The sequence below is a fragment of the Ranitomeya variabilis genome, chromosome 2, assembly GCF_051348905.1.
Source record: "Ranitomeya variabilis isolate aRanVar5 chromosome 2, aRanVar5.hap1, whole genome shotgun sequence".
NCBI classification, from domain to species: Eukaryota; Metazoa; Chordata; class Amphibia; order Anura; family Dendrobatidae; genus Ranitomeya; species Ranitomeya variabilis.
The window spans coordinates 108,596,220-108,621,717 of NC_135233.1; the positions used below are offsets into that span (position 1 = coordinate 108,596,220).

Sequence of the window (25,498 nt, forward strand, 5' to 3'; positions counted from 1 at the left end):
CAGATTCTGAAGAAACGTTAAGAAGGGAAAACAGGAAATAGTTAGCTTAGCAATAGATTAGATACAGAAATGTATTTTTAGAGCACGCTTAAAACTGTGGATACCAGGAATTAACCAGATTGTCTGGGGCAGAGCATTTCAGGGAATGGTGCATTTCAGGGAATGTGAGAAGTCTTGAAATGGGAGCTTCAGATTATAGAGGATGCCAGTCTAAAGTCATACGTGTAACAGAGAGCATCAGTAGCGTGGTAGACAGAGATGAGGGAGGAAATGTAGGGTGGTGTAGAACTGTGAAGATCTTTGAGGGTGAGAGATAGTTTTATATGTACTCTGTAGTGGAAGGGTAACCTGTGAAATGACTGGCATAGCGTGGAGGCATTGGTGTAGTGGCTGTACAAAAATAACACTCTGGCTGCAGTATTCACAGTAGATTAGAGAGGGGAGAGTTTAGTAACAGGGACACTGTCTAGTAGAGAGTTGCAGTAGTACAGACAAAAATTAATAAGAATGCTAGTAAGAGTTTTTGCAGAGTCAGAGGTAAGAAAAGGGCAAATGTTTGCCAAATTTTTGAGGTGCTGGTGACATGAGCAAGTGTGTGTTTGGATATAGGGAGTAAAAGAAAGATGTCAGTCAAATATAAACCCAAGAGGAGAGTTAGTAAAATCATATACTGAGCAAAATTGGAAGAAGATCAGGTCCAGTGTATTCCCTTCTACAAGTGTAGAGAGAAAGACATAGAAGATGAGTGGCAGAAGGGGAGTGTGGATTATCAATGGGGAAGTTAAGGTCCCATATGATAAGAGAGGGAATCTCACAGCATAAAAGTGTTGCAAAGTGATTTAAAAAAAGTGGTGTGATTGGCACGGAGGTCGGTAAACTACCATCACTTGCAGGGACAAGGGGTGGAATATGACCTAAGAAGAGGGGAATATAAGTGAAGGTACCAGGGAGATTACATGAAAAGCACATTTTAATTAAGGATCTTAAGGTATGAGAAAAATAGACCACAAAACGAGAGAGCTGCAGAGGAGGCACTATTCAACTGCTGGACCCAGGTTTCAGTGAAAGCAAGAAGATTAAAATAATTTGAAATGAATAAGTCACGAGTATAGGGAAGTTCCAGAAGGCACAATTAAAAGAGACAAGAAAAAAAACATACAAATAATAATTATGCAATTAGCAGGATTTCTGTGTGCAGCAAAAAATAGTAAAAAGTACTAGTATAAAGAGGGCCTGAGTTAGGGGAGATATCTCCTGCAACTAGGAGAACGAGAATAGAGAGAGTGAGCAGATGATTTTGTGATTGGTGAGAGCATATCTTGCATCGTATGGCACTGGTGGATGGATTTGATTGTTTTAAGAATGTGAGAAGAGCACGTGAGCTGTACTTGGGAGAGGGGAGGACTGATTAGAATAGAGTACTCAGAATGTGTGAAGGGACGGAAACACTGCAGAAGCCAGAACATACATGAAGCAAATATATATGATAAATACATCTGGCAGCACATGTGAACTAGAAACAAGTTTGAGTATCTTGCCTAGGTTACGTGTCTTCTGCCCTGTCTAACTGCTGTGCACTTTGACAAATAAGGCATTTAAAGAAATTTTTCACAAGTGCCTTCCCCTTATCTACATCTCAATTTATAGAGACATTTGTGCTTATATCTAGGTCTAATTTAACTTGTTAAACAATCAACTGACTTGGGACTGGAGGAGGCAATAATTTGCATGATAAATAAATAAATTTGCAGTCCAAACTGGACCAAAAAAACTTTCTGGTGTTTCAGATAACACATTGTTCTCTATTTGGGATGGCTTCCACAAGGTACTCCGACTTCTTTCCAGACTCAAAAAAAAAACTCACTGAGAATTTGTTCACACTGAGTTTTTTTTAGGATCATTTTATCCCCTCTATGACCAGAGGTATTTCTGTTTTTAAGTTTTCATTTTTGCTTCCCTTCTTCCCAGAGCCATAACTTTTTTATTTTTTGGTCAATATGGCCATGTGAGGGCTTGTTTTTTGTGGGACAAGTTGTACTTAACGATACCATTAGTTTTAACATATCGTGTACTGGAAAACGGGGAAACAAATTCCAAGTGGGGTGAAATTGCAAAAGAAGTGCAATACCACAGATCTTTTTTTTTTTTTTTTTTCAATGATCACTAAATACCAAAACTGACCTGCCCTTATGATTCTTCAGGTCACTACGAGTTCATAGACACCTAACATGTCTAGGTTTTTTTTTTGTTTAGTGGTGAAAAGAAATTCCAAAATTTGATTAAAAAAAAAAAAAATGGCTCCATTTTCCGAGACCTGTAGCGTCTCTATCTTTCGAGATCTGGGGCTGGGAGAGGGCTTATTTTTGTGCACCAATCTGACGTTTTTATTGATACCATTTCGGTCTACGATTTTTTTGATCACCAATTATTGCATTTTATTGCAATGTAGTGGTGAACAAAAAATGTAATTCTGATGTTTTTAATTTTTATTTTTTTATATTGATAGATCGGGCAATTCTGAACACAGTGATACAAAATATGTGTATTTTCGATTTTTTTATATTTTTTTTTTTACATGAGGCAAAAGGGGGGGGATTTTAACTTTTATATTTTTTTTACATTTTTAAAAACATTTTTTTTTACTGTTTGCATGCTTCAATAGTTTTCATAGGAGACTAGACGCTCCAGTACTTGGATCGCCTCTGCTACACATTTTTAAAACTGTGAATTGAATAGACTGCCAGTGTGGAAAAAAAGTTTTAAAACCACTTAAAAAACCCTTCAGGAAAAAAAATGTTTCCAGAAGCAAGGATAAAGAACAGCATTATTCATTGGATTTTTCCTCTTCCAAAAATCTCTGTCTGAACATACCCTAATTGGCATCCTATGCAGGGCATGTACAGGTGCTTCTCACAAAATTTTAATATAATCAAAAAGTTAATTTATTTCAGTTCTTCAATACAAAAAGTGAAACTCATATATTATATAGAGTCATTACAAACAGAGTGATCTATTTCAAGTGTTTATTTCTGTTAATGATGATGATTATGGCTTACAGCCAATGAAAACCCAAAAGTCATTATCTCAGTAGAATTAGAATAACTAACAAAAATACCTGCAAAGGCTTCCTAAGCATTTAGAAAGGTCCCTGAGGGCTGTCCCACACGTCCAGATAATTCCGGTACCGGAATAAATCGGTACCGGAGTTATCCGTGTCAGTGTGCCTGGGAACTCACGTAGGCCATACGTGCGGCACACGTGTGCCGCCCGTATGGCGAGTGGGTACCACACGGAGCGTGTGGTACCCACGCGTGTGGTACCCTGCATCGCGGATTCATATGTTCCCTGCAGCAGCGTTTGCTGCAGAGAAAATATGAAGAATAGTGTTTAAAATAAAGATCTATGTGTCCGCCGCCCTCCCACCCCCTGTGCGCCCCCCCCCCCGCTGTTCAGAAAATACTTACCCGCCTCCCTCACTGCTTCCTGGTCTGGCCGCGGCTTCTAGTGTATGCGGTCACGTGGGGCCGATCATTTACAGTCATGAATATGTGGCTCCACCTCCCATAGGGGCGGAGCCGACTATTCATGATTGTAAATGATCGGCCCCACGTGACCGCATACAGTGGAATCCGCGGCCAGACCAGGAAGGAGCAACAGCCAACGAGGGAGCGGGTAAGTATTTTCAGGACAGCGGGGGGGGGCGCACAGGGGGTGGGGGGGCGGCGGACACATAGATCTTTATTTTAAACACTATTATTCATATTTTCTCTGCAGCAAACGCTGCTGCAGGGAACATATGAATCGCGGCTTCAGCACCAGTGGGGGGGACAGCGCTTACTGTAGCGCTGTCTCCGGCACGCCACACGGACCCCAGACGGAGAATGTCCGTGTGAGGTACGTGTTTTACACGGACCCATTGACTCTATTGGGTCCGTGTAATCCGTGCGCTCCCACGAACACTGACATGTCTCCGTGTTTGGCACACGGAGACACGGTCCGCAAAAAATCAATGACATCTGGACAGATGCATTGATTTTTATGGGTCTACGTGTGTCAGTGTCTCCGGTACGTGAGGAAACTGTCACCTCACGTACTGGAGCCACTGACGTGTGAAACCGGCCTTAGTCTGTTTCAGTAGGCTCCACAATCATGGGGAAGACTGCTGACTTGACAGATGTCCAGAAGGCAGTCATTGACACACTCCACAAGGAGAGTAAGCCACAAAAGGTCATTGCTAAAGAAGCTGGCTGTTCAAAGTGCTGTATTCAAGCATATTAATGGAGAGTTGAGTGGAAGGAAAAAGTTTGGTAGAAAAAGGTGCGCAAGCAACTAGGATAACCACAGCCTTGAAAGGATTGTTACGAAAAGGCCATTCAATCTATCCATTTAGGGGAGATTCACAAAGAGTGGACTGCTGCTGGAGTCATTGCTTCAAGAGTCACCACACACAGACGTATCCAGGACATGAGCTACAAGTGTCGCATTCCTTGTGTTAAGCCACTTATGACCAGTAGACAACGCCAGAAGCATCTTACCTGGGCCAAGTATAAAAAGAACTGGACTGTTGCTCAGTGGTCCAAAATGTTGTTTTCAGATGAAAGTAAATTTTGGATTTCATTTGGAAATTAAGGTCCCAGAGTCTGGAGGAAGAGTCGAGAGGCCACAATCCAAGCTGCTTGAGGTCTAATGTGAAGTTTCCACAATCAGTGATGGATTGGGGAGCCATGTCATCTGCTGGTGTAGGTCCACTGTGTTTTCTCAAGACCAAAGTCAGCGCAGCCATCTACCAGGAAAATATAAAGCACGTCATGCTTCCCTCTGCCGACAAGCTTTTTGGAGATGGAAATTTCATTCTCCACCAGGACTTGGCACCTGTCCAAGCTGCCAAAAGTACCAATACCTGGTTTAAATACAACAGTATCACTGTGCTTGATTAAGCAGCGAACTCGTCTGACCTTAACCCCATAGAGAATCTATGGGGTATTGTCAAAAGGAAGATGAGAGACACCAGACCCAACAATGCTAAGCTGAAGGCTGCTATCAAAGCAACATGGGCTTCCATAACACCTCAGCAGTGCCACAGGCTGATCACCTCTATGCCACGCCACATTGATGCAGTAATTGATGCAGTAATTGATGCAAAAGGAGCCTCAACCAAGTATTTCAGAAGTCCAATATTTCGGATTTTAAAATAATTTTTCAAGCTGGTTTTATAAAGCATTATAATTTACTGAGATAATGACTTTTGGGTTTTCATTGGCTGTAAGCCATAATCATCAACATTACCAGAAATAAATACTTGATCACTCTGTTTGTAATGACTCTATATAATATATGAGTTTCATTTCACTTTTTCTATTGAAGAACTGAAATTTCCATATAATCGACCAGTGTAAAACAGGCTGTCAGTCTCTTGGTGAATGAATAAAACATAACTGTTTTTTAAGCTTGCAGTCTACATGCCCAGAACTACCTGTTCCTGATTGTTCTGTGCACATGGGAAGTGCAGTTAGCCTCTCTAAACAGCCTATTAAAGGACCGCCAATCAGCTTCTATATAGCCAGTGTAAACCCACCTTAAAATAGGGAAAGAGAAAAAATTATAAAAAATAATTAAATAATACTGTTTCCTATTGTTATCTGATGGAGATGTTCATCTGTCTGGACAGTAGGAGGGGACTGTACATTACTTTATCCTACAAATATCTTCACTCTTTTCAGTAGACTTGAATAAAGCACATTGAAGTTTATCATAATAGTAATACCACATTATAAGAGAAAACCCCAAATTATCTTTTGCACTGTAAAAGGCTAATTCTATGTACTGATATGTCTGTCCTTATCTTTCCACAAATTTTAATAAAGGGGTTGATCTGCCTTCTGATAAAAGTCTTCAGTCACTGTCAGGAATTACTGGTATTGCCAGTGAGAGTGGGCAGTCATGTGACCGCAAGTATATGACTAGCATAATTCCAGCCACATTCAGACTAAACGTGTCTGGCTTCTCTCATTGCGTGTGAATTGAGAGAAGTCAGGCACGTTTAGTTAGCATGTGACCACATGTATGTAAATTGCAAACTTTAACTCACTGGCAATACTAGTGAATTCTGACAGCTTGTGCACCGTGTGAATTTAGCCCGGACAACCCCAAATCCAGTCTATTGTAACATGCTAGCAAAGACCGCAAAATCCTGAAATCCACATCTCAACAACTGGATGATCACATATAGCATTAAAGGGATTGTCCCCTTTGAGAGAATGTTCTTATATAAACTGCAGTACTCATAATAAAACAGAGTGTTACTGTCACGGGAGTACTGGGTAGACTAAGGCTGATTTCCCGGGCCCCTGTGATATCCCTCAGGCTAGGGAAACCCTGTCTGTCCCTCTCCCAGAAGTTACACTATAGGTGTGCATGTCTGGGCCGCCAGGCCTGACCCTGTCTCCTGTTTCAGCCCTAAGCTGAAACCACCACCCGCCACCCAGTGAAGAGACCACACACCAATCCCCACAGAAAGCACAGACAGGGAAAACTGAAAAACGCACCACGCCGCAGACACACAGGAAAACACTATAATGTGCACAGGGCAAAACAATACAAATATAGGAAGGAGAAATATAACGAAGGATAATACACCACCAGATACGATATTTCCTCTCCTAGACCACCACTCCAGACCGAGATCACCAGGCACAAGACACAAGCTATAATCGGCGATGCCCAAAGCCCAGCAAAACTATTTAAAGGCAATGGGCGTGACTAAGCCTCCAACCCGAGTACCAGCCAGATTAACCCCGGACAATCTGGATCAATCTAGCCGGCGCCACTGAGCATATAGTGGACGAATGAGGAATTACCGCTGTCTGTCGGACACCCTAGTGTGAACAGCGTCCGACATGACAGTACCCCGCCTTCTACGAGAGAGCCCAGGGCCCTCACGACTTATAGGACCCGGCTTGTCCGGATGGCGGCGGTGAAACATACTGACCAGCCGGTCCGCATGTATATCCGAGGCTGGTACCCAAGACCTCTCCTCTGGCACATAACCATGCCAGTGTACCAGGTACTGTAACGTGCGGCGCACCACTCGAGAGTCAACCTCCTTGGAGACTTCAAACTCTAAGCTGCCATCCACCAAGACTGGAGGAGGCATCGGCGCAGCGTCCACAGAACCCACCACCTTTTTTAATAACGATCTGTGGAACACGTTGTGAATCTTATATACCGTAGGGAGCTCCAATCGGTAGGCAACTGGGTTAATAATGGCGGCGACCCTAAACGGACCAATAAACCTAGGACCCAATTTAAGAGATGGTATTTTGAGTCTTATGTTTTTTGTGGACAACCACACCCAGTCACCCACACTCAGGTCCGGACCTGGCACACGTCTACTGTCAGCCACACGTTTGTACCTTGCACCCACGCTCAACAGACGCTGTTTCACTTTCCTCCAGACAGAAGACAGTTGTACTCCTAACAAGTCCTCCTCCATGGAGATCTCCGTCCATGGCCTACTGGGTACCTCGAGAGGAAGTAGTTTGCCAGCAGGACGGGAGCGGAACGTCTTAGCCCTAGCGCACGTGGTACATGCTGACACGTATGAAACCACGCCCTGTCGGATTTTGGGCCACCAAAACCGACGCGACACGAACTCCAAAGTACCCCTAACCCTTGGGTGACCAGCCAGGACAGCATCATGATGCTCTGCCAATATCTTTAGGCAAAGATGGAGCGGTACAAACAATTTGTTAACGGGAAGTTCTGGTGGTACTTCCTCCTGAGCCTCGGCAATCTCAGCCTCAACATCTGTCGTGATAGCCGAGACAACTACATCTTTTTGGAGGATGGGTACCGGTTCTTCCCGAGGTTCTCCCCCCGGAAAACACCTGGACAAAGCATCCGCCTAAGAGTTCTTAGATCCAGGTCGGAGCACTTCTGAACAACCCTTCTCAGAAAACACATCTGCGAAATCCAGCAGAGACTCAGGAATACTAGGAGTCACAGCGGAAACACACGTGGCCAGGCAATTCTCCTGGCAGAATCCGCTCCACTGGATGATGTCCTGGATTTTCCAGTCAATCACCGGGTTGTGCATAGCCAACCATGGAAAACCCAGAACCAATTGTGCAGGCAGATTACTGAGCACCCTACATGTAACTTGCTCCGAATGTAGGACCCCAATGTGGAGTTTAACCTCAGCCACAAACTCAGTAATCTCCCCCTGTGAGAGAGGAGCAGCATTGATGGTGACCACCCGGATAGGATGAGGCAGTTTTTCGATCCTGAAACCAGCTGTGCGCGCAAACTCCTCATCAATCAGATTAGAGGCAGAACCACTATCCACAAACACAGTGATTGGCAGCTCTCTGCCAGCGACCATAACCTTGGCAGGGAGCATGCATTGAGAAACCACAATGGAGGATAGGCACAAGTTCAGATTGGCCTCCTCCACACCCTCTGAGCTTAAAAGTTTTTCCGCCGTTGCGCTTTTCTTAGATAGCAGAGGACAAGTATTAACATAATGACCAGTTTTACCACAGCAAAAACAGGCTCTCTGCTTCCTGAGCAAAGGGGCACGATGCTTCACATGTGACACCCCTGCAATTTGCATAGGCTCCGTGGGCTCACCTGCAGCAACCTCCCATAGGCGGCGTCTCTTGCACCCCCTGACGCAGACGGCGATCAATGCGGATAACAAGACTCATAGCGGATTCTAGAGAAGCAGGAGTCTCGTACCTCAGAAGGGCTTTTTTAACCTTTCCTGAAACCCCATGAACAAACTGACTCCGCAGCGCGGGATCATTCCACTGTGTATCTACCGCCCAGCGGCGAAATTCAGAACAGTAATCCTCCGCCATACGCTCCCCCTGGCGGATAGCGCAAATTTTAGATTCTGCTAAACCCATTCTGTCAGGATCCTCATAAATGAGTCCAAGAGCAGAAAAAAAACTCTCCACTGAGTTATATGCAGCAGAATCAGATGGTAAAGAAAACGCCCATGCTTGAGGATCCCCGTTCAGTAATGACCACACCAGGCCCACACGCTGAGCCTCATTACCTGAGGAGATCGGGCGTATACGAAAATATAGTTTACAAGATTCACGAAAAGTAACAAATTTACTGCGTTCCCCAGCAAACCTTTCAGGTAAAGGAAACTTTGGCTCAGCATCTCTGCCTGCAGATTCAGCTTGCAGTTTAGATACTACTAGACCCAGATGCTGAACTGTCCCCTTCAGCTCAGTGACCTGCAGGGACAGCGCCTCCAACTGGCGGGTTATGGAAGTCATGGGATCCATGACATAAACCCCCCCCTTTTTTTTTTTTTTGGGGCCGATTATAATGTCACGGGAGTACTGGGTAGACTAAGGCTGATTTCCCAGGCCCCTGTGATATCCCTAGGCTAGGGAAACCCTGTCTGTCCCTCTCCCAGAAGTTACACTAAAGGTGTGCATGTCTGGGCCGCCAGGCCTGACCCTGTCTCCTGTTTCAGCCCTAAGCTGAAACCACTACCCGCCACCCAGTGAAGAGACCACACACCAATCCCCACAGAAAGCACAGACAGGGAAAACTGAAAAACGCACCACGCCGCAGACACACAGGAAAACACTATAATGTGCACAGGGCAAAACAATACAAATATAGGAAGGAGAAATATAACGAAGGATAATACACCAACAGATACGATATTTCCTCTCCTAGACCACCACTCCAGACCGAGATCACCAGGCACAAGCTATAATCGGCGACGCCCAAAGCCCAGCAAAACTATTTTTTAAAGGCAATGGGCGTGACTAAGCCTCCAACCAGAGTACCAGCCAGATTGACCCCGGACAATCTGGATCAATCTAGCCGGCGCCACTGAGCATATAGTGGACGAATGAGGAATTACCGCTGTCTGTCGGACGCCCTAGTGTGAACAGCGTCCGACATGACAGTTACTCATACCCACTGGGTCCAAAGTTGGCTCTCTGTCACAGTCTCAGTCTCTCTCAGTTGTTTATCTGCAGCATTGATGTCACGTTCACAGCGCTGCAGTCAATCAATGAACTCAACATATTGTACCTTCTATACAAGTCGAGTCACTGAGCTTAGCGACTGGCTGCAGCTCTTGTTGACATGACATCAGTGCTGCAAACAACCAACGGATACAAGGACAGCGGCGGACACCTGGCACTGGCCCCAGGGAGTGTAAGTAAGATTCGGATAGGTGGCGTTTAGGAGTACCACAGCCTATAGAAGGAAGTTTTCTGAAAGAAGACAACCCCTTTAACATCTTCCAAAAGAATATCTTCAAATTGTGTTTTTTGAAAGTCTTCCTCTCTTGTCAATCATTTTGAGATACAGCAAACCAAAAGGAAGGGTAAGGAAGGGCATAAAAAAAAAATACAAAATATTAATTTGAAAAATGTAATTTCAAGCTAATCACAGAGAATTATCAGTTTAATTGTGCACAGTAATTTACCTGATTTTTGACATATGGTGGGTACACAGGGTAATATAGAGAGGACTTGTGAGATAAGCGGAGGATCTCTTTCAGGAAATGCCTGCTGTAGTGTTTAAATATAGGATTAAGGGCGTAATGGTGGAGATGTCCGTGCTCATCCCGCTGATGGTGATTGAAGTAGATGAAATCCTCAATGTTGTAGTGTGAACGAATGTACTCAATGTCCTACAAAGTAATAAAGAACAATGTACATGGAATACATATGGTAACTCTACAGACAGATAACACATAAACTAAGGTAATCTAGATAACAATCTGTAATAGGCGAGATAGATGCACACATCCCGTCAGCCATAAATCCCACAGTGGTCACAGTATTGATGGATGCTGTGGCAAAAATCCACTATATGATCCCACTGTACGAAAAAAAATATAAATACTAATTTTTCATGTATGTTTTTGAAGACACTATTAGAAGGGTGTCTGGACACATAGGGGTTTGTACTGTGCTACTACTGTTCTACCTATAAAATGACCTTTATGGATGAAATTAGGCTACACGTTCCCAAGTGAAGGCAGACAAAAAAAAATAATCACATTTTGTAAACCAAAGAACCATGGAAAATGATAGATTAACCTGAGCATTAGGCCCAATGCGCACAGCGCCCCAACATGTAGTCATATAGCCTTCCGGTGTCATATGTACAGAGCTATTCTACTTTAGCAATGCCACAAGTGAAGGATACCTCTACCTATGTCGTCTCAGTATGTAAGGTGATACTCTAGAGGAGCCTTACAGTCAAACTGGAGCCTATTATGGCCCACAGATACAAAATACTGTCCAACGCACAGAGATTGTAAATTCAGTTACACTCTAATAGTCCATAGTCCTCAGGACAGGCAGAGAATGATTAGACAACCACGCAAATTTGTACTAAAAATTGAGGGGTTGTTTTCCTAAAGAAGAGGCTACTATGCAAAGCATATTAGAGATCTGAAGATCTGTGTAGGATGGAGTGGTATTGTCTGGATTAAGTACCGATCATCTAAAAGAGGTAGTCCTGCATTATATTTAGTTTGGAGGCCAGTGAACACCAGGAGTATCACTAATTTTAGCCTTACCACCTTTGGTACTGGTGCACATATATTTATTGAATAGAAGATCAACATAAACAATTTACCTCTTCATTTCTGAGGACTGCAATACCAACTAACTGATCAGCTACTTCGGCAACAAACGCCTGCAGCGGTGTGCCATCCTGCAAAAGGTAATATGGAAAATAAGAGTGACAACCATATCCACCAATGCAGTCTTACAATCTTGTAAATGAATCAGAGTTGTAGGCTGTATTGCAGCTAAGAACAAGAAAGCACCTTCAAAAGCGTCTAAATATGGGATTGGGCAAGGTTGCGAGTTGTTTGTTCTAAAGTGTGTTTTGTCATAAAGGAATAATCTTAAGTTATTAAATTGCTTTAATTAATTAGACAACATGGTAGTAAGCAAGTTTGAAATTGAATTGCTTATTCTATCTAATCTCTTTCTCCTGCTGTGAGAGCTTTTATCTTTCATAGTGTGCAGTTGGTTTTCACAGAGCTTAGCCACTAGTGCCTGCCCAGATCCTGGCCAAGAATGCACAGTAGCTACATTCCAGAAGAGAGGTCAACTCCTAATATCCCAGCCACTTCTTTCCAGCTCATTCATTTTTATACAGCATTTAGTTGCTCACTTCTCCATCCTTCCCTTTCAGCTCCAGACAAGCTGTTGTTATAAATCTTGCAAAATCATTAGCCCCAGAGATTTAAAAGCAGGTCTCCTAATCACAGCTCTCACTTTCCTGAGCCGTATGCTTGCTCAAATGCCCGGCATCTCTATGTGTAAATATAGTAATAATAGTGTAGACTTCAGAACAAGCACCGATAGCTGAATGTATTATAGCAGAACTTCTGTTGAGCTGTTACTCACCAGAGCTGTCACTCAAGGAGGAGAGTGAGCGTCCTGCGAGAAACCAGGAGTGAAAGACTAGAAAGACTGTAGAAGTAACTTAAGAATATCCCTGTCCAGTCAGATAAGGAAGGGAAGGATTTTTTTCTGATAATATGGGGCAAATAGCAACTGCCTCATGGAGTTTTTGCTTTCCAATAAGTCAAAATGCTTGGTTACAGGTAAACTTGATGAATTTGTGCCTTCTTTCACCCTTAAAACTATGACTAATATATAATCCTTTGTATTCGCAAGAACATCAGCCATGTGTGAGTAGTGAGAACATCATGCAAATCTCAGATGATAACTGTACAATTATTTAATTAGGAATGGATACATTCTTAGAAATGTACATTATATAAATTCTTTCAAACATTGGAGACAAGGTACAACCACACATTCTTTAATCTAAGGGCAGATTCGTATCTAATACCTAAGGTCAGCTGCTAATGTTCAATAACTGTAGCTTCTCTTATCTAAAACCTTCTAAATTTTCAGGGCTGTACAAAAAAAAAAAAATCCATTAAATTAGTTGATTTTTCTTTTCCATAATTGTTACCTTGTTTACATACAGCAGAGGAATCTAGAATTTTCGGCTTCGCCAACAAGAATGTGCCCCCTTACGCGGCAATATTGACTTCGGGTTTACCAATGTGATACATGACAGTGATAACAAGCTTGAGATGAGTTAATCAATTTTTTACGAATTCTGAATGAGTGCACTCACAGCATCCCTTCGTGCTTTATTGTAGATCTCGAGGTCATCCAATATGCTTTCATGGACATGTAGGTTTTCGATTAGGTTTCTAATTGATGGTACATCACTGGACTTTGCTGGCCTTACCTGTACCAAGCTGAAAAAAGGTAAAAAAAAACTCATGTAAATGATTAGTTTATGACTGCATGAAATCTAATTTGAGATTAAATATACTTATGCAGTCTATTATGAAGCCGGAGCTAGAAGACACAATGAACAATGCCGAGGCCCACAGGAGCTGTTCTTTCAGGACCATTATTCCCAGGCAGGAAGCAACACTGAGAAGCTTGTGGAAATACAGCTACAATACCATTAGCGCATTAATCCCCTGGCTTTTAGTACTTATGCACACAGTCTGGTTTAGATCTCAGAGGGAATGCTGTGTAGCATGGCACTGGGATAATGAAAAATCCACACTTCCCTGCCTTATCAGAAGACAAAGGATGGGTTTCAATAAGATCGAGGATTTTACTACGAGTTTTGTGATGTTATTTCTATGCTTAAACTTTTTTTCTCGTTGCATATTAAAAGAGTTCTTCACAATTTGACAAATATTGATAAAACAATAAATGCATGTAGTCGTGTATACATAGTGTTAAAAGCTTGTCCCCAAGTTCCGATCGAATGGATGACTGGTGTGAAGTTGATTGTCGATAGATGCTCCTCCAGATGTGACCTTACAGGTACATTTTTCATTCACTGCTTGTGTGAAGAAATTACAAAAAAAGGTCCCTGTAATAAGCTCTGAAGAACAACTTCATCAATAGTATCGTAAAACTGGTCTTGTTGCTCATAACAATTAATCTGAGCCCAGCTTTCATTTCTCTAAAAGGTTTAGGGGATTTTAAAGGGAACCTGTGATGTAAAAAAATGCTTTTAACCTACAGATATGGGGTTAATGAGCAGCATTCTGAAACCGTACGGCTGCTGCTCTCAGCAAGCTTTCAGTCATAGAGGAGCGGCTTCAGTCATTGAAGAGCTTTCAGTCATAGAGGAGTGGCTTCAGTCACAGTTCAGTACACAGTGTGCAGCAGCTGTCACCACAACCGGGCACTGACTGACAGCCAGCTAAGCAGTGCATCAATACAGAGTTGGCTGTCAATCACAGTGAAAGGTGTGGTTACAGCAGCCACTCACTATGTATTGAGCAGTTACTGAAGCTAAGCTGATCGCGCCTATATGACTGAAAGCCCATGCCTGCCAGGAGTGCTAAAGTTCATTTTCTCCTGGCAGTGGGGCTCTCAATGTGGTTGTCGCTGTTTCATAACGATATCAACCTGCATTTTCACATGACAGGATCTCTTTAAATTGATGATTTACCAATTTATAGGATAGGCTGTCAATGTCTGACTTGTCGAGGCCAACCCTAACACCCTCACGTTCTGCAAAATGGGGGCTGCAGATTTGTCACGGCGAAACTAGGTGAGCGAGAGCTAAATACCCGGGCCCCTGCAGTTTCCCTCAGACTAGGGAAATCCTGACTGACCCTCTACCTGGAGTTTACACTGATGGTGTGCATGTCCAGGCCTCGAACCTCACCCTAACTCCTGTAACAACCCTAGGGTGATACCTCCGCCCTCCACCCAGTGAAGAGGTAATATTCCAATACCCACAGATAGAACAGACAAGGATAAAGGAAAATATACACCATGCCGCAGTCACTCAGGAATACACTATAAATGTGCAGGGCAAAATAAATACAAATATAGGAAGGAGTAAATAAGACAGAGGAAAATACACCACCAGCAACGAATCTCCAAACCAGCTCTCCACTCCAGACCGAGATAACAACGCACAAGAGAGAAGCTATAATCGGCGACGCCCAATGAACAGGAGAACCACTTAAAGGCCATGGGAATGGCCCAGCTTCCAATCCGAGGATCAGGTAAATTAACCCCGGAACAGCTAGACAAAATCTAGCAGATGCCAATGAGCAAATAGTGGTCAACAGCGGAATTACCTCTGTCTGTCGGACGACCTAGTCTGAACAGCGTCCGACATGACAGTACCCCGCCTTCTACGAGGGACCCCAGGGCCCTCACGGCTTATAGGACCTGGCTTGTCTGGATGCCGACGATGAAAAAACCTGACCAGCCGATCGGCATGAATGTCCGAGGCTGGTACCCAGGACCTCTCCTCAGGCCCATAACCACGCCAGTGTACCAAGTACTGTAAAGTGCGACGCACTACACGAGAGTCAACCACCTTGGAGACTTCAAACTCCAAATTACCATCCACCAAGACTGGAGGTGGCATAGGCACCGCGTCCACAGAACCCACCACCTTCTTTAGAAGAGACCTGTGGAACACGTTGTGTATCTTATACACCGTAGGGAGCTCCAATCGGTGCGCTACTGGGTTAATGACGGCGGTGACCCTAAATGGACCAATAAACCGTGGACCCAATTTAAGGGACGGTATTTTGAGTCTTATGTTTTTTGTGGATAACCACACCCAGTCATCCACACTCAGATCCGGACCTGGCACACGCCTACTGTCAGCCACACGCTTGTACCTAGCACCCACACTCAACAGGCGCTGCTTAAATCTCCTCCAGACTGATGACAATTGTGTCCCCAACTGGTCCTCCTCCGGAACGCCGGAAGAGCCCCTCTGACTCAAGGTACAAAATTGAGGATGTAGCCCGTAAACACAAAAAAACGGAGACTCCCCAGACGACTCCTGGCGGTGATTATTGATGGCAAACTCAGCCAAAGGAAGAAAGGTAGACCACTCCTCCTGGTTACCAGAGACAAAGCAGCGTAGGTACTGTTCCAAATTTTGGTTCATACGCTCAGTCTGACCATTTGACTGAGGATGAAACGCCGAAGAATGAGATAACTTGATCCCCAGACGTGCGCAAAATGCTCTCCAAAATTTTGCCACAAACTGAGACCCCCTATCAGACACGATGTCAGACGGAACCCCATGAAGTCTGACCACCTCCTGCACAAATACCTGAGCCAGAGTCGTAGCGTTAGGCAATGAAGGCAAAGACACAAAGTGCGACATTTTAGAAAACCGATCAACAATCACCAAGATGACCGTGTTCCCAGCTGATGAGGGCAAATCAGTGATGAAATCCATGGAGATTTCCATCCAAGGCTTACTAGGTACCTCAAGAGGAAGTAGTGTGCCAACAGGACGGGAGCGAGGCATCTTAGCCCTAGCGCACGTGGTACAAGCTGACACGTATGAGACCACGTCCTGTCGGATCTTGGGCCACCAAAACCGACGTGACACCAACTCCAAGGTACCTCTAACCCCTGGCTGGCCAGCCAGGACAACATCATGATGCTCCGCCAAAACCTTTAGGCGGAGATGAAGCGGTACAAAAGATTTGTTGACGGGAAGCTCAGATGGTACCTCCTCCTGAGCTTCGGCAATCTCAGCCTCAACCTCGGTAGTGAGAGCCGAAACCACAACACCCTTTTGGAGGATGGGTACTGGATCCTCCCGAGGTTCTCCCCCCGGAAAACACCTGGACAGAGCATCCGCCTTAGTGCTTTTAGACCCCGGTCTGTAGGTGACCACAAAATTGAACCGCGTGAAAAACAATGCCCAGCGAGCCTGCCTGGGGGACAGACGCTTGGCTGACTCCAAATACAGCAAATTCTTATGATCGGTAATAACAGTAACCGGATGTACCGACCCCTCCAAGAAATGTCGCCATTCCTCAAAGGCCAACTTAATTGCCAACAACTCCCTGTTGCCAATATCGTAGATACGTTCGGCGGACGACAGTTTCTTGGAGAAATAGGAGCACGGACGTAAACCACTCAAAGATGAGCCTTGAGATAGTACTGCCCCCACACCAACCTCAGACGCATCGACTTCCACAACAAAGGGTTTAGATACGTCTGGCTGCACAAGAATGGGGGCTGAAACGAAACTGTTCTTAAGAAATTCAAATGCGCGCACAGCAGCCTCAGGCCAAACGGAGAAATTGGTACCCTTTTTAGTCATGTCAGTTAGCGGTTTAGCAATGATGGAAAAATCCTTGATAAATTTCCTATAGTAATTAGAAAACCCAAGGAACCGCTGAAGTGCTTTCAGGTTATCAGGACGTTCCCAATGCAACACCGCCTGCACCTTAGCGGCGTCCATTTTAAACCCAGAAGCAGACACAATATAACCCAAGAAAGGCAACTCTTGAACAGAAAATACACATTTCTCAAGTTTAGCATACAGCTTATTCTCTCTGAGAAGCTGTAACACCTGCCTGACATGATCTAAATGAGCATCACGGTCGCAAGAATATATGAGAATGTCATCTAGATACACGATAACGAATTTCCCCAAAACATGCGAGAACACATCATTGATGAAATGTTGGAACACTGCACGTGCGTTAGACAAGCCAAACGGCATCACCAAATTTTCAAAATGACCCTCATGGGTATTAAAAGCCGTCTTCCACTCATCACCTTGACGGACTCTTATGAGGTTGTACGCCCCCCTGAGGTCAAGCTTGGTAAACCACTTAGCACCTGCCACCTGGTTGAACAAATCTGGTATCAGAGGCATAGGGTATGGATCACGAACCGTAATCTGGTTCAACTCCCTGAAATCCAAACACGGGCGTAATCCGCCATCTTTCTTCTTCACGAAGAAGAACCCTGCTGCCACCGGCGAGGAAGACGGCCTGATGTGCCCTTTGCTCAAGCTTTCAGCAATGTAATCTTTTAACACTTGTCTCTCCAGACCGGAGATGTTAAACATCCTTGCTTTAGGCAATTTGGCCCCTGGTTTAAACCTGATAGAACAGTCATAAGGACGATGTGGCGGCAACTCTGAACAACCCTTCTCAGAGAACACATCCACAAAATCCAGAAGTGACTCCGGAACGCTTGAAGTCACCGCAGCCACACATGTGGCCAGGCAATTCTCCTGGCAGAACTCGCTCCATCGAATTATGTCCTGAGTTTTCCAGTCAATTACCGGGTTGTGCATAGACAACCAAGGAAAACCCAAAACCACCTGAGCAGGAAGATTCCTGAGCACCTTACATGTAACCCGCTCGGAATGTAGAACTCCAATGTGGAGTTTCACCTCAACCACAAATTCAGTTATCTCCCCCTGAGAGAGAGGAGCAGCATTGATGGTGACCACGTGGATAGGATGAGACAGTTTTTCAATCCTAAAACCTGCTGTGCGCGCAAACTCCTCATCAATGAGATTTGTGGCTGAACCACTATCCACAAAAACAGTAATTGGCAGCTCACTGCCAGCAATAAAAACCTTAGCAGGGAGCATGCATTGAGAAACCACCATGGAGGATATACATAAGCTCAGATTGGACTCCTCCACACCCTCTGAGCCTAGCAGTTTTCCGCCGTTGAGTTTTTCTTAGACAGCAGAGGACAGATGTTAATAAAATGACCAGTTTTACCACAGTAAAAACAGGCTCCCTGCTTCCTGAGCTCAGGAGCTTGACGCTTGACATGTGACACCCCTGCGATTTGCATAGGTTCCGTGGGCTCACCTGCAGCAACCTCACGTGAACCTAAACCTCCCACAGGCGGCGTCTCATGCTCCCCCTGACGCAAACGACGATCTATGCGGATAACCAGACTCATGGCGGAATCTAGAGACGCAGGAGTCTCGTACATTAGAAGGGCTTTTTTAACCCTTCCAGAAATCCCATGTATAAACTGACTCCGCAATGCTGGATCATTCCACTGTGTATCGATCACCCAGCGACGAAATTCAGAACAGTAATCCTCTGCAACTCGCTCCCCCTGGCGAATAGTGCGTATCTTAGATTCTGCTAGAGCCATTCTGTCAGGTTCATCGTAGACTGTCCCAAGAGAAGAAAAAAAACTCTCCACAGAGTCAAATGCAACAGAATCAGATGGCAAAGAAAACGCCCATGCTTGGGGATCCCCGATTAACAAAGACAACACCAGACCCACCTGCTGAGCCTCATTACCCGAGGAGATCGGGCGCATGCGGAAATATAGTTTGCAAGCTTCACGAAAAGAAACAAATTTACTGCGTTCCCCAGTAAATCTTTCAGGCAAAGGAAATTTAGGCTCAGCAACTCTTCCTGTCGCTCCAGCCTGCACATTAGCTACTGCTAGTCCCTGTTGCTGCACTGCCCCCCTCAACTCAGTGACCTGTAGGGACAGCGCCTCCAACTGGCGGGTTATGGAAGTCATGGGATCCATGAAAAGACAAGAAAAAAGGAACCCCCTTTTTTTTTTTTTTTTTGTTGGGCCGTTTATAATGTCACGGGGAAACTAGGTGAGCGAGAGCTAAATACCCGGGCCCCTGCAGTTTCCCTCAGACTAGGGAAATCCTGACTGACCCTCTACCTGGAGTTTACACTGATGGTGTGCATGTCCAGGCCTCGAACCTCACCCTAACTCCTGTAATAACCCTAGGCTGATACCGCCGCGCTCCACCCAGTGAAGAGGTAATATTCCAATACCCACAGATAGAACAGACAAGGATAAAGGAAAATATACACCACGCCGCAGTCACTCAGGAATACACTATAAATGTGCAGGGCAAAATAAATACAAATATAGGAAGGAGTAAATAAGACAGAGGAAAATACACCACCAGCAACGAATCTCCAAACCAGCTCTCCACTCCAGACCGAGATAACAACGCACAAGAGAGAAGCTATAATCGGCGACGCCCAATGAACAGGAGAACCACTTAAAGGCCATGGGAATGGCCCAGCTTCCAATCCGAGGATCAGGTAAATTAACCCCGGAACAGATAGACAAAATCTAGCAGATGCCAATGAGCAAATAGTGGTCAAAAGCGGAATTACCGCTGTCTGTCGGACGACCTGGTCTGAACAGCGTCCGACATGACAAGATTGCACTGAATCTCATAACAGAGACAGCTTAGAAATGTTTCTATGCCTTGATCTGTTTGATTCATAGGGGTAAGAAGGCTGAATCTTCGATATAGACATGAGGCCCAATTCATCAAAACTGGCAATGTTCACGCCGGTCTTGATGGGGAGATGTGCTGGAGACAGATGCTCCTGATTCATGAAGAGGCAAAGGGAGTGTGATGCACATGACATTGTGCTAGGCCGGCTAATCAAAAGAAGAACCGCGGAAGCTCTCCAAGGCCTCATTCAGACATCAGTATTTGGTCAGAATTTTACATCATTGTTTGTAAACCAAGAGCGGAAGTTAAAACCATAATTGAATGATTGACACCTGTTCTTTGTTTTCAACAAACTCCTGGTTTTGGCATACAAATACTGACCAAGAATACTGATGTGTGAATAAAGCCCAAATAAAAGGCAGTTCTCAGGGCTCCCATCCAGCTGCCAAAGACTATCGACGTGGTAGATGGATCAGGTCCTACAAATTGATTTGCACCATCTCTACGTATCCTGTGCATAAGTGATAACTTGTAACTATGAGACAAGCCCTTTAAAACAAGATATTTGTTCTGCATAATTTACTAAATACTTCTGTAGATTGGCACTTACTCTATATAATAATGAAAAAAAATACAAAAGCGAAATACTATAAAGTGTTAAATACAAGCACCCAGCATCTATTATACATATGCATGTGACTGTGGACTAAACATGTATATTTTATCTTCTCCTAGACACCACCAGAAATGTAATGATCAGAAGACATCATATTAATTAAGCTTCAGTGTTCTTATCTGTAGGATCTATGCTCATTAATTAAAGCTTAGTCCCATAGCTCTGATGGATGTCTGGATTCTATTAGCCATTTGATTAACTTCTTTACTATTTTGCATCCACTTTCTGCATACAAATAAAGTATTCAAGCACACTGATGTAAAAATAATGACAAATGTATAATTATCAGGATGGTTTCGTATTGTCGCATACTGAAGATGTTTACTTATAACCGATACACAAAATGGTTAAGGCAATGCGAATTTTCTAAGGTCATTCGTAATTTATTATCCAAGAAGAATACAATTACAATGATATTGAATTAAACACCTCTACAATGGCACATTCATCTTATGCAGGGAGTGAAAACCACTAATGAGACTAATTATCATCTCTAATTATCTGCTTTGTGTGTTGGATTATAATAAGCCTACATCATCCCTATATGAAGATTTGCAGTTAGGATTTACGGTATTTATTTATTGACTTTTCTATCCATTCCTCACGGAAGAAGGTTTCAAAACACACATCAAGCCCTTTCTCAGAAGAAACCTGCTATAGAAATGTCATCGATCTTTATAAAACGTGTAGTTGCGCAACAGTTTGGCAGCTTTTGCCGTTATTACTTCAGCTCAACCGGAGCTTAGCGGAAGCAGCATGGCCTTACACGGCCCAAAGGGTTCAGAATAATTTACTCGATGATATTAGCGATTGGATAAAACTTAACCTTTAATTGGTCTATATAAAATCGTGCATAAAATGGACAAAGGACAGGACAACAAACACCCTAGTGCTCCGTGCAACCTAACCAAACAGAATGAGGGGAAAACAACAATGAAAACGAAAAGAGTTGACAGTGATTCAGGGTCACTATATAATCAGTGGTCCTGATGCTTGGCTATAGATATGTTTTAATAACCAATGTCTATTTGGTATATAAGGCTCATAGATTTGTCAATGCGTTGTCCCTTTATGTAAATGTTCCACGTGTATATACTGGTTATGGTGTTGGGCACATGAAATGGTCAATTGGTACATATATTGTCACGTACCCCCATATGAAACCAAGATACCTTACATGCAAACATATAAATAATCAACCACAATACTTATTGGCTCAGGGTATATGTAACGAAACCTTATTTTTAGGAGCCTATAAAAAGTAACCTCCAGGCATATGTCATACCTGTATCACTGACAACAATAAATAGCAGCAAAGACAAGAGGCTTTTGCAAGCAAATCATGACCTGAAAAAGTGCCACTATACTTGAAAAAATTTTAGGATCATGCTACCTCATGAACATGTGCCACGAGCGTCCCTTCTCAATCAAGATAGTGATATCAGTGTATTCTTGCAGAAGACCTTATTACCAACAGGCCCTCTATGTGCAGATATACATGAAATGCAAAAGATCCATGAATCGGATAGATCTCACCCAAAAGATGAAGAGAATGACGTTATCTCTCAAAGGGCGAGACAGCCTCTCTCCTATGTGGCGTCTCCCGACGCGTTTCGTCCATGCGGACTCATCAGGGGAGTGTGAAGACCCAAAGTTGCCGCTTTACAGGTCTCCCCACTTCTGTGGTTTAAAAACTCTAAGCACCGAGACGCGCCAGCGAGACTCCGCCCTCAGCGTGTGACGCGCCTCCCGTGCTTTACTAGGTATTTCCGGTTTGCCGAAGATAGCTCACGGACTGTGCCGCGCTGGGTATCATGGAGATGGAGCGCATCCGCCCCCCCTCCCATGCTATACGTCGTCCGATTCGTTAACTATCTCGGCTCCATACCTAGGTATAGTAGAAATAGCGCCTTTATGGCGGCTATTACAAATTGCACCTGCGTCGTTATAAATATGCCCAAGTATACGTAATAGGCCTAACTAACAGAAGCGGCACAATAAAGGAAGGACAAATAATCACAGTCTTGCCCTATCCACCCATCGATACGGTACAGTGTTCCCCTCACCACTACATCGACACATTGCAGCGGCCAAAGGCAGCCAGATGTTAACAAAAAGACACATATGGTGGCATAAAGCCAGCATCACCACTCTTATGGCAAGAAGCTGATGGAGAAGGAGGAGAGAAAGATGTATACGAAAAAATGTGCTAACAAACAAAAAAGGCATGGAGATATGTATGCCTAAGCTATACAAAGTATTAATAAAAAAGGGAGGGGATATACGGGACACCACTGGCGCTCCCAATGGTATAGAAGAGATGAAGGAAGGTACCCTATTATGCCCTTGCAAACATACACTGTGCTACTGAGCCCTACCTGACGCGGAGGTTGGCACCCTAGGAGACCCTGCGCAGATGGCGCCCCCACTCAACGTAGGCTGTCCCTATCTAACTGTCCCTATTGTCCCTAATTGGTACAGATAGGGAGGAAAAACAAAGCAGAGGCTGATATGAAATCAGTATGCGATGTAAGGGATTGTTGTTTAGGTATTTTGCATAATGTTTTAAGTGGGATGGTATATAAACGTGCCTGAGGAGTATTGAGTATTATTTGGCTCCTACCTAACGCGGGGGTTGGCACCCTAAAACCTTACGCCATGGCGCCCCCACTCAACGGCGGCTGTCCCTACCTGCTTAAACTAAGTGCAAAGATACCAACAAATATGTAATATATATAGGGAACAGACGAGGGATGTCACGGATTGTAGGTAAATAGACCAGTTAAAGCGGAATTTACAGAAAGCAGCTGAAGGGCTGTAACTCGTTTAGCCCTAATGGTTGAACAGTCTTTAAATTAAAAATCCACCTGCTTTCCTTTTGGAGGATTTGTTTATCCCAGTCACCTCCCCTCACAGGTGGCAGAATTCTGTCTATCCCTACAAAGGTGATTTTTTTGGGGTCACCCTGATGTACAATATTCATGTGTGTAGCATATTTATAACGACGCAGGTGCAATTTGTAATAGCCGCCATAAAGGCGCTATTTCTACTATACCTAGGTATGGAGCCGAGATAGTTAACGAATCGGACGACGTATAGCATGGGAGGGGGGGCGGATGCGCTCCATCTCCATGATACCCAGCGCGGCACAGTCCGTGAGCTATCTTCGGCAAACCGGAAATACCTAGTAAAGCACGGGAGGCGCGTCACACGCTGAGGGCGGAGTCTCGCTGGCGCGTCTCGGTGCTTAGAGTTTTTAAACCACAGAAGTGGGGAGACCTGTAAAGCGGCAACTTTGGGTCTTCACACTCCCCTGATGAGTCCGCATGGACGAAACGCGTCGGGAGACGCCACATAGGAGAGAGGCTGTCTCACCCTTTGAGAGATAACGTCATTCTCTTCATCTTTTGGGTGAGATCTATCCGATTCATGGATCTTTTGCATTTCATGTATATCTGCACATAGAGGGCCTGTTGGTAATAAGGTCTTGTGCAAGAATACACTGATATCACTATCTTGATTGAGAAGGGACGCTCGTGGCACATGTTCATGAGGTAGCATGACCCTAAAAAATTTTTAAAGTATAGTGGCACTTTTTCAGGTCATGATTTGCTTGCAAAAGCCTCTTGTCTTTGCTGCTATTTATTGTTGTCAGTGATACAGGTATGACATATGCCTGGAGGTTACTTTTTATAGGCTCCTAAAAATAAGGTTTCGTTACATATACCCTGAGCCAATAAGTATTGTGGTTGATTATTTACCGTATATGTTTGCATGTAAGGTATCTTGGTTTCATATGGGGGTACGTGACAATATATGTACCAATTGACCATTTCATGTGCCCAACACCATAACCAGTATATACACGTGGAACATTTACATAAAGGGACAACGCATTGACAAATCTATGAGCCTTATATACCAAATAGACATTGGTTATTAAAACATATCTATAGCCAAGCATCAGGACCACTGATTATATAGTGACCCTGAATCACTGTCAACTCTTTTCGTTTTCATTGTTGTTTTCCCCTCATTCTGTTTGGTTAGGTTGCACGGAGCACTAGGGTGTTTTTGTCCTGTCCTTTGTCCATTTTATGCACGATTTTATATAGACCAATTAAAGGTTAAGTTTTATCCAATCGCTAATATCATTTATTCCTAATTGGATTAGTATCCAGCTTCATATATAGAATAATTTACTCCACAAAATTTATAGAAGAAATGTACTCGAGTCTATGACTGAAGAACATTTCTGATTTCTGGCAGAGGAAAGATGGGCCAAATGCAGTAAAAAGTCCAGGACTTGAATTAGGCTAAGTTTTCTCCAGCGGACCCTGGATCAAGGCCGTTACGTAAAGAATTCCCCTCAAGAGATCCAGACCACAATTTTATCAGTTTATACTGAGTCGGTGATTTAAGAAGTTTCCCCATTTTAGTAAATGATGTGTACCTAGAATATTCCATCAATTAATAATCAGTAGGTGCCAAGAGCCAGTGGCAGTGGCTCCTTCTGTGTTTTCCTGCACAGTGGTACACTCAGCTACCTGCTGTGCGGTGTAAAGTTGGGAAGACTTGTTAGAGATTTACGTGCACCATATGCGAAGGGTAAGCCCAAGAAATAAACGTTTACCACTTTTCCATGGGATAGGTGATAAAGGCATGATGATTGGAGGTGCCAGTGCTGGGACACCTTCCGGTCACCAGGATGGGGGCCTCTGAGCCTTTGTTCTTGAGAAATTTTGAAAGAAGGTGTACCGATTACTTTTTTAAAGTATACAGGACTGA

At 43.9% G+C, this 25,498-nt stretch overlaps 1 protein-coding gene across 3 annotated transcripts in view; it reads right to left on the minus strand.

The window, feature by feature from the left end:
* CFAP61 (cilia and flagella associated protein 61) overlaps positions 1-25,498 on the minus strand; it is a 416,189-nt gene that overhangs the window by 293,162 nt on the left and 97,529 nt on the right. For all 3 annotated transcript variants that reach the window (XM_077282796.1, XM_077282793.1, XM_077282795.1), the window contains exons 14-16: positions 13,153-13,279; positions 11,626-11,703; positions 10,463-10,669 (exon numbers count right to left, since the gene is read on the minus strand). In XM_077282796.1, coding sequence (XP_077138911.1) covers positions 10,463-10,669; positions 11,626-11,703; positions 13,153-13,279 — 412 coding nt within the window. The remainder of the gene's footprint in view (positions 1-10,462; positions 10,670-11,625; positions 11,704-13,152; positions 13,280-25,498) is intronic.